The 11,060-nt window shown below is 39.9% G+C and overlaps 1 protein-coding gene across 1 annotated transcript in view; it reads right to left on the bottom strand.

The window, feature by feature from the left end:
* The window catches only part of LOC145409086 (uncharacterized), a 107,009-nt gene extending 103,613 nt beyond the window's left edge, over positions 1-3,396 (bottom strand). The window contains exon 1 of the mRNA XM_080279631.1: positions 3,261-3,396. Within this exon, the coding sequence (XP_080135757.1) occupies positions 3,261-3,396 (136 nt within the window). The remainder of the gene's footprint in view (positions 1-3,260) is intronic.
* Between the last annotated feature and the right edge of the window lie 7,664 nt (positions 3,397-11,060).

Below are 11,060 nucleotides of genomic sequence, written 5' to 3'. Positions count from 1 at the left end.
GTGCTGAATGAATCACAAAGGAGAAGGTTTTCAGACGTCTTCAAAATGCCTCAGAATACTATTAAGGCATAATTAATGCCGTAAACTGATTAGAAGACAAAATAAATGAACTAAGAGAGAGAGAGAGAGAGAGAGAGAGAGAGAGAGAGAGAGAGGCAATACCACCACCTGTTTGCGTGGTATGTGGACAGAGACTAATGAGCCTCAGGCAAAGGAATGACTAGTATATCCACATTATAATACTTAACACAGATAAGTGTATGTACTGTGTGTGTGTGTGTATATATATATATATATATATATATATATATATATATATATATATATATATATATATATATATATATATATCCACATTATAAGCACTTAACTGTGTGTGTGTGTGTATATATATATATATATATATATATATATATATATATATATATATATATATATATATATATAGATATATGAGAAAGATAATGGTCAATGCACTGATGCCTAACAGATGTGTGTGTGTGTGTGTGTGTGTGTGTGTGTGTGTGTGTGTGTGTGTGTGTGTGTGTGTGTGTGTGTGTGTGTGTGTGTGTGTGTGTGTGTGTGTGTGTGTGTGCAGCTTGAAACGCATGTCAGATCTAGGTCACCCGTTGGGGGTGAGGCAGATGTGTGGCAGGGGGTTAGGCATGCAGGGGGTGAGGTAAAGGTGAGGCAGGCACGAGGTACGAGGCAAGATAAAGGTAAAGAGAGGCGAGGCAGAGGGTGAGGCAGAAGTGAGTCAGGAAGGATTATGGCATAGATGAGGCAAATGTGAAGAAGGAATAAGGATGGCGAGAGGCAAGGGTGAGGCAGGAATAAGGAGGGGGTGAGGCATGCAGGAAGGCGTATGGCAAGGGGTTGAGCCTAGCAATGAGGTAGGGGGGGGAGTGATGGTGGGGGGAGGGAGTGATGGTGGGGTGAGGGAGTAAGCCAGGGAATGAGGCAGAGGCATAGGTAAGGGAGTGATGGAGGGGTGAGGGGGTGATGGAGGGGTAAGATGGGGGTGGGGGAGTGAGGACGGCAGCGGGCAGAAAAAAGCATACAGTAATACATAGCTAAATACAAACATACACACGCATACAGATAGATAAATAGATAGATAAATAGGTAGATAATTCCCAGGACTTGTAGTAACCAGATATAGAGCTAATTTGAGTAAAAAAATAAAAAAAAATAAAAAAAATATCCATACACGTGATTACAGGTGCCTTCATGCGTCGGCCTTGGTCACCTAATGGCGGCTCTCCACGCTGCTCGATCTCTGGCAGCCTCCCTATTCGGTCCCTTATCTCCGAAGTCAAACCATGGCCTCAACCCAGGTCTTTTTCGGTCTGCCTCTCGCAACCCTACCCCCGACGTTCACACTTCTCTTTCTGCACCCAACTGTCATCCACCACCCTCTCCACATGCCCAAACCATCTCAATCTACCCCCCCCCTCATCACAGCACCAATACACTCCAGTCCCATCCTTCCTCTCAATCTACCCCTCCTCATCACAACACCAATACACTCCAGTCCCATCCTTCCACTCAATCTACCCCTCCTCATCACAGCACCAATACACTCCAGTCCCATCCTTCCACTCAATCTACCCCTCCTCATCACAGCACCAATACACTCCAGTCCCATCCTTCCTCTCAATCTACCCCTCCTCATCACAGCACCAATACACTCCAGTCCCATCCTCTCAATCTACCCCTCCTCATCACAGCACCAATACACTCCAGTCCCATCCTTCCTCTCAACTCCTCCATCGTAAACCAAGCCCCTCTCCCCCAGGCCTCGCATTCAAGGACGCACTACACATCCACCTAATCACTTCATCTTGCATCACCTCTATAAACACATCCTATACTTAGTACGTCAAATTTTTCATATATATATATTTTTTACCATAGTTTTACACTTATTTCCGGTCGCCATCACAGAAAACTGAACCTAAACCTATACGCTATGGTTAACTTAAATAAACTTCATGTGGTGTTATAGAGACAGACAGACATAGATACAGATATAGACAGAGTATAAACAGATACGGATGGATGGACGGTCCTGTTCGTTTCCTTAAATTCAGGACATAATAATAATAATAATAATAATAAAGTGAAAGCAGCAAAATGAATAAGTTGCAGTCCTTTCAGCTTGCTCATTATCACTCTTCCTTGACTTTCAAACTTTCAAGAATAATGTCAGACGCACACCCGCTTCTCATAAAAAAAAAAAAAAAAAAAAAAAATCCCAATTTCACCTTCTCACCAACTTCCGGTAGGCTAATTAATAATAATAATAATAATAATAATAATAATAATAAAATAAAATATAGATCTTTTATTATTTCCATTTTTTACTGACTCCATCAAGGCCAAAAATTGTGAAAATATATGAACGTAATCTTCAAAAACTACTCTATAACAAGATGCCTTAATCCCGCCAAGGGTGGCCACAAACAAATCGCCTCCATTTCCCTGCCCTTCCCTCAACATGACCCCCCCCCCTCTCAATGTACTTCTCTACTCCATCCCTCCATCTCATCCACGGTTTCCCCCTCCCTCTCATTGCTAAGCACTCTCCTTGTTAATCTCTCCATCGTATATTTTAATGCACCTTAAGAATTTGCAATTAAAAAAAAAAAAAAAACGAAAATTGACAAAACACGATCTCTTCCTCGGCCTCTCCCTCCCCCCCTTCACCTCACTACATACTCTCCTTGTTAGTCTCTCCCCCCAACTTACACCCCGATCTCATAACTCTCCACTCCATCTCTCCATCTCTTCCTAAGTCTCTCCCTCCCTCCACCTCACTCATACTCTTCTAGTTAGTCTCTCATTTCCACACTTCATACATTTACCAAGCATATAAAACGCTCAGGGTACACCACGTGATGCATCGATAAAAAATGTGTAAACCATCAGGAAAAGTTTGCAATATACCGCCTGACCTACTTCATCTTTGTCACCTCCATTTTTCAATAATTTCTTCTCTGCTGCACCACATAAAACACCTCCAACACTGACACAGTTATTTAAACACAATGATGCCGTCCTCACTTACCTCTACAACGGTGAACATGAGGCACAAGTTAATCCGACATCCGTAATCCATCCAAATTTTGCACTATGACAAAAATCTATTTCGTGGCCTTTAAACTTCACATTCTACTACGTTCTCCTCCACTGTAACCCCTAATTCACTCCAAACATTTACAATGTTATTTAAGAACATTTCTGGCATCCTTACTTACCTCTACTGCGGCGGACACTGCGTAGAAACGTGTCAATCCCACCCACACCCATAGTCCTGCCCCGCCAGTCAGCTGATGAGGTAAACACGTGCGTTTCCCGAACAGCCGTCCGATGGCAGCACGTGCCGACTTGCATCTGTGAGAAGGGCGATATATATATATATATATATATATATATATATATATATATATATATATATATATATATATATATATATATATATATATATATGCGTACCGTATTTCTATCTGTAGTTGTGTACATCTATCTACCTACCTACCTATCTATGTATATATATATATATATATATATATATATATATATATATATATATATATATACAGTATAGTATAAATTTAATATATATGAACGGCAAATACTGATGTAATCCATTCAAAACGATGTTTATATTTTACTCTTGGTCTACCAGACAATTACGGTGTTTTGAAAGCCACGTAGTGAATGGCTTAGACACATTGAACTCTTCCATTTCCAAAAGGCTTTACTCAGTTTCATATGAATTGGTTGGTATCGGAAATATATGTTTGTATGTATGTATCTTACATACACAGATATACAGATTTTAATACTAATAAATGGACCAATAAACACAGAAGTCATCATCGTAGTGAATGTGTTTTACTGATTTATTCTTGCTGTCCCGATGATTATATTCAACATGAGAAAGACAACTGGCACTAAAGGGGTTCACCAGGGCCATACCAACCCCTCAACTCGAAAACAAACACATGAAAAGTCTAAATAAAGAAGTAAATAAATAGTATGAACACCAGAAATATACATAACAATACGTCACTGTTAGTTATATCACCCTACAGTCTGATGATGTATTATATATATATATATATATAAAATTCATCCACGCCCACAAACACGACATGTCCACCCACACAACCCATGCCCACAAACCACCTTGAACCTCCCCCACCCACACACCTACATCCACAAATACAACTTCCCCATCCACACCCACAAATACAACTTCCCCACCCACACACCTACACCCACAAATACAACTTCCCCACCCACACACCTACACCCACCAATACAACTTCCCCACCCACACACCCACACCCACAAATACAACTTCCCCACCCACACACCCACACCCACAAATACAACTTCCCCACCCACACACCCACACCCACAAATACAACTTCCCCACCCACACACCCACAAATACAACTTCCCCACCCACACACCCACAAATACAACTTCCCCACCCACACACCCACAAATACAACTTCCCCACCCACATCTTGACTTCTGAGTTGTAACATAATAACAAGGGAATGTCACGCTAGTCATGAAGAAGTGCTAGTAGGGGAAGGATGCAGAGCCGTTGTATTTTCTTCTGCTGCCATTGAGAGAGAGAGAGAGAGATTATTGCCTAACTCCACTTCGCTAAGCATCTTCAATTATATAAAACAGTCTGGTCGGGGCAAGAATTTTATATCTATCATTCATCTATCTACATCTATCACGTATCTATATCTATTTACCTATGTATGTTTGTCCTACAGTCCATCATCTTCCTTTCAGGGGTTGGGGGGGGTAAAGAATATTCTACATCTATCTCTTTATCTATCACTGACGCAAAAATACTCCCTCTCTATCTATCTATATTCACCCTACACTCCATCCTTTCCTTTCGGGGGACAGGGTGGGAGTGGAAGGACTTGTGTATAGCCAGGCAGCTCCACCACCCAGTTCTATCAGTGCCACCACATGAAGGCGTCCCTCGCCAGCTGAATCGGTAGAGAGGTGGTCAGCAGTCTTACTAAACCCAAGTTCGAATCCCGGCTGGGGCAGGGAACAGTTTAAGGATTTGAATGTCATTAAAACAGACTTTACTGATCCATCTGAAGACCCGCCGACATGTAAAAATACCCCCGCTAATACCAATACACCAGTCCTGTATGAGACAGCCCTAGCATGTATTCAGTATGGACGGTGGGTGTTAGCGCCCAAGTGGTGACATGTGCAGGTGTATGGTATGTACGAGGATTACTGGGCCTTGGAAGCACCATGGCCCGTATTCTCATTGCTTATGGAAGCTCCCTAATACTTTCTCCTAAACGATTTATTTTGCTTATTACACCTTGCTGTCCTAGCCTGGGTTCCATCTTTCTAGCAACGCCATACTGCATAAATAGCATCCAACGAGATATTAGCCAGCCATGTTCAAAAATAAGTCGCTAAGGAAGAGGTGTTAGGGAGCTCCCTTAACCGAAGAGAACAGTGACCCAGGAGTGCGACACAGGCCAACAGATGGGCAGTGACGCCATCCATTACACCTTCTGACACCACCATCACTCACCTCATTCACCCACCAGCCAATATGTCAAGTTCTTCCCTTCATAATTTCTATCCACAAGCCATTCAGTGCGTGCATCATACGAGCTGGAGATATATTGCGGTGTGTGTGTGTGTGTGTGTGTGTGTGTGTGTGTGTGTGGTGAAAAGATGAGTATGGTGTCTATATATTGCGGTGAGGTGTGTGTGTGTGTGTGTGTGTGTGTGTGTGTGTGTGTGTGTGTGTGTGTGTGTGTGAAAAGATAAGATGAATGTTGTGTCTGAAAGTAAGGTGTAGAAAAATTTGGTTAAGTCACTCCTCTACCACCTCACTCATTATCTACCTACATACATACAAACATATACATAAGATTTAATGCTGAGAGAGAGAGAGAGAGAGAATTTATACCTATCAAACTTTTATCATGCAGTCTTTCCCACTAAAACAACACACAACAATTGCTTTGACATCCACCTCTCGAACTAGACTCCTGGGTGAACAAGGAGGGACGGAAAACAAACCCTGTCCTAGAGTCTTACCGGCACAGGAATAGAACGTTTTTATTTAATTATTTAGATGAAATATGGATGTGTTGTTAATATTTACTACATCCACGTTTAAGTTGATTCTGAAGAAATTACAAGAACAAAAACAAGCGCCTATTTTTCGGTGTGTGTGTGTGTGTGTGTGTGTGTGTGTGTGTGTGTGTGTGTGTGTGTGTGTGTGTGTGTGTGTTTCCCAATGTGAGGTGGATGCGAGTTTTCATGTAGAGATATTTCCCGTGCACACACCTACATCCATACCCAAACGCACGTCGCACACACACACACACACACACACACACGGCATCGTCGGAGGAAGACGTCCATTACCGTCGCTCCATACCAGCTCAACACGGCCAGAGGCATTACCTAAATAAGTATCTTTGAATGAGTCAAGCTCTGTACCAGGTTAGACTAAATGATTTTTCATTATTAAAAGGAAAAGAAATAATAAGTTTAAATAAGACTGGTTGAAACAACAAAGAACCACGATGCGTTGAGTCAGCTGGGTTTGTTTATACTACGGCAACACGCGGAAAGTGTAAGTACATACTCTTCATTTAGTATTACAAAATGGATACATACTTCAGTAAAACAAATTTGGAAAAGAAAAGGGATAAAAGTAAAAGCAAAATGATGATTTCTACCAAGAACTGGTTGAAGTGGAGACTCACAATAGACTGGTTGAACGTGTACACAAACTAGAAATGGCTTTCAAAAATGAAATTGATGAAATAAAGAAGCAAATGCACTTGCAAAAGGAAGAGATAGAAAAACTGGGAAGGGAGGCCAATAAGAAAGACACAACCATCAGTGAACTAACAGTGGAATTGAATACCCTTAGGAAGAAAGTGAGTGAAATGGGAAGTACAGTAGTTAATCACGAGAGTGTTATGGAAGAGTTAAAAAATGACACAGAGACAATTAGACAAGCAAGCAGTTTTATGGACCAGAGCAGTGATATTGAGGAGAAGATAACACAGGTGAAAGAAGCTCTGCAAAGCTACAAAAATGATGTAGAAACCACGTATGCTGAAATGGTGAAAGTAAAGAAAGACAGAAACAAGGGTGGAGGAAAAAAACATTAAAAAGGAAGTGAAAAGAATAATCCAAAACAATCCAAAGTTAGTCAGAGATTCAGTAGAAATAAATAAATCAATAGTAATCACTGGTATAGAAGAGGAAGAAATTAAAAACAAAATCACTAGAGACAAAAAGGAGATGGCAAATGTAATGAGCTTACTGAAAGAAGTATCAGAGGAAATCTGTAGTAAAGACATAGAGGAACACAAAAGGTTAGGGAAATACGAGAAAAGCAAGACAAGACCTCTAAAGGTGACTTTCCAGAGTGTAAACACTGTGGAAGAGATAATAAAAAATGCAAAGAATCTTATGGAAAAAGAGGAGTTCAAAAATGTATGGATAAAAAGATGCCTAACACAAGAGGAACTGGAATTACTGAAAGAGAAAAGGGAGGAAGCAAAAACAAAAAATGAGGGAAGATCAGAAGAGGACAAGAAGAAATTTTTTTACAAAGTAATAGGATTGCAGGTACGAAAGTGGTACACAAACAGGATGGAAGAAAAAGGAGGAAGTTAGTAGAACCATGTCATGACAAGTATATAAACAAGATGATAAAGTTGATGTACTCAAATGTGGATGGAATGGTATCTAAATTACTAGAGATGAATGATTATGTCAGAGAAAATGAACCACAAATAATATGCCTAACTGAGACAAAATTAACACCAAGGATATCCAATGACATACTAAACTTAGAGGAATACAATATATGGAGAAGAGACAGAAACTTAAAAAAAGGAGGAGGAATTATAATATTAACTAAGAAAAATCTAAAAGTCAAGGAAATAAACCTAGATATACCATCACAAGTAGAACTGATTGCAGTAGAGATCGACACATCTGAAGGTAAAGTAATTGTAGCCAATTTGTATATGCCACCCAGATCAAGCACATGGGAAAGAGACGAATATGAGGACCTGGCAGAGAGTACAATTCAGAGTATAAGATCCTTGCTACATAAAAATGGAAGAGAAATCGGAAAGAATTATACTAACTGGGGATTTCAATACAAATATAAATTGGAATACTCTAGATATAAATAGCCAAGAAAGCTGTTGGGACCAAAAGCTCCTGGATCTCGTACAAGTTTTTCTTAACGCAACATGTGAGGGAAACCACTAGAAAAAGAGGACTTGATGTACCTTCAGTGCTAGATCTAATATTTACTAGGCAAGAAAATGACATTGACAGTTTAATATATCACCCTCCACTCGGCAAAAGCGATCATGCAGTACTAAATTATAACTTCAGGATAGCATATGACATAGTAAACAGCAATGACAGTTACAAAAAGAGACTAAACTATAAAAAGGGAAATTATCAAGACCTAAAGAAGTATTTCTTAGAAGTTGATTGGGAAAATGAGCTTAGAGGACAAGATTTAAATGCTGTATATAAAAATTTTTGTGAATTTTATGAAATAGGAGTCCAGAAGTATATCCCACAGCACAAAGAAGCAGATAAGAAAATACAGAAATGGTTCAATACAGAATGTAAAAAATCAAAAGAAAGAAGAGATTTGTTGTGGAATAGATACAGAAGACACAATAGTGAAAGGGCGTATAATAATTACAAACAGGCAAGAAACGACTATACAAGAATAAGGAGGGAAGGCCAAAAACAGTTTGAGGAGGATATAATAAATAAAAGTAGTGATCAACCAAAGCTGTTTTACAGCTATATCAGAAGCAAAACCAAAGTAAAAGATATAATACAATCCATCACGGACGAGGGAATCACTTATACACAAGAGAAAGATATTTGTGAAGCACTAAATAAGAATTTCCAATTAGTTTTTACAGAAGAAAAAAATTTTGAGAGGGAATATGTGGAACACCCATGTCCACACATACTACCAGATATACAAATAGCAGAAAAAGTAATACAGGAGGAGTTAAGTAGATTAGACAGAGGAAAAGCAAGTGGTCCTGATGAAATTTCATGCTGGGTGTTACGAGAATGTGCAAAGGAGTTAAGTAAACCATTATTTTTAATATTCAAGAAATCCTTGAGTCAAGGGAAACTACCTGATATTTGGAAAAAAGCAAATATAGTCCCCTTATTCAAGAAAGGAAATAGACAAAATCCTCTCAACTACCGACCAGTATCACTGACCAGTGTTGTAAGCAAGGTATTAGAAAAACTTATAAGAAAAGCTTGGGTAAATCATCTAGAAGAACACAGTATGATAACAGAAAGACAGTTTGGCTTCAGAAAAGGAAAATCATGTGTTACTAATCTGTTGAGCTACTATGACAGAGTAACAAACACAATCCAGGAAAGGGAAGGATGGGTGGACAGTATCTATTTAGATTTCAAGAAAGCTTTTGACACAGTACCACACCAAAGACTTTTATGGAAGCTGTACCATCAAGGAGGAATTCGAGGCAAACTGTTTTGTTGGATGCAAGACTTTCTCATAAAAAGAGAAATGAGGACAGTACTAAGAGGAAACTACTCATCATGGAAAGAAGTGACTAGTGGAGTACCACAGGGTTCGGTGCTGGCACCAATCATGTTTCTAGTGTACATAAATGATATAAACAGTAACACTGGAAATGAGAGCTATCTGAATATGTTTGCAGATGATGCAAAAATACAAAGGAGAATTACTAGCACAGACTCTTGTAGGGAGCTACAAGATGAATTAAATAAACTTCATGAATGGAGTAGTACATGGCAAATGGAATTCAATGTGGACAAGTGTCATGTAATCAAGTTTGGTAAAAGTGGAAAAAGATCTGATTGGGATTATAAGTTAGGAAATAAAACCCTATACACATCGGAAAGAGAGAAAGACCTAGGTGTGATTATCAATAACAGACTATCTCCGGCTGACCACATCAGCGAGAAGGTACGGAACATGTATACACTGCTTGCAAATATGAGAATAGCATTCACATACATAAATGAAGACATGCTAAGAAGGATAATAACATCATTCATTAGACCAACCCTGGAATATGCATCAATAGTCTGGAGTCCTCATCTCAAAAAGCATATAGACAAGATTGAAAAAGTTCAAAGGGCCGCTACAAGATGGATACCAAGCTTAAGGGACCTAAGCTACGAAGAAAGACTAAATAAACTGAATCTACCAACACTATAGGAGAGAAGGAAAAGAGGTGACATGATAATGCTATATAAGTGCATATCAGGAAAGGAGAAAATAGACATAAATGATTACTTAACATATGGAGAAGCATCAGCAAGAGGACACTGCAAAAAACTGCATAAGAAGAGAGGTGATAAAGACGTAAGGAAATTCAGTTTCCCAAACAGAGCAATTGATCAATGGAATGCACTACCGAATGAAATAGTGTGTGCCAAAACAATTCACAAATTTAAGGATATGTACGATAAATATGGTCTAAGACACGGGACAATACGAGCTTGACTCATTCCTGTAAAGATACAATTAGGTAAGAACACACACACACACACACACACACACAAAGCCTTCCCCTGCTACAAACACACGCCCACACACTCAGCCAAGAATTTCCTCCCCGCCCACAAACACAAAATAAAACCTCCCCCACCCACACACCCATGCCCACAAACGAATTCCCCCACCCCACCCTCACCCACACACACGAACCCCCTCTTTCTCCCACCCACTCCCCAAGCTCCCCCTCCCTCCTATCTCACCCAAGCACATACGTCCAGCAAATAACTCACCCGCGTAACACCTGGGCACACGTGGACACACCTGATGCGATGGTATATAATTTGGGGGAGGAGGAGAGGGCGGGCAGGCTCCACCAATCCTCTGACCCTCTCACAACCCTTTCCTTCAGGTGAGTGTTTGCTGACGTCTCTCTCTCTATATATATAAACATACAATACTCCTTTCA

This window comes from Coenobita brevimanus, chromosome 79 (genome assembly GCF_032717465.1).
Source record: "Coenobita brevimanus isolate Jiangsu-jjx chromosome 79, ASM3271746v2, whole genome shotgun sequence".
In the NCBI taxonomy this organism is placed as follows: domain Eukaryota; kingdom Metazoa; phylum Arthropoda; class Malacostraca; order Decapoda; family Coenobitidae; genus Coenobita; species Coenobita brevimanus.
Note: the sequence above shows the minus strand (reverse complement) of the source record. Positions and strands in the feature narration are given on the sequence as shown.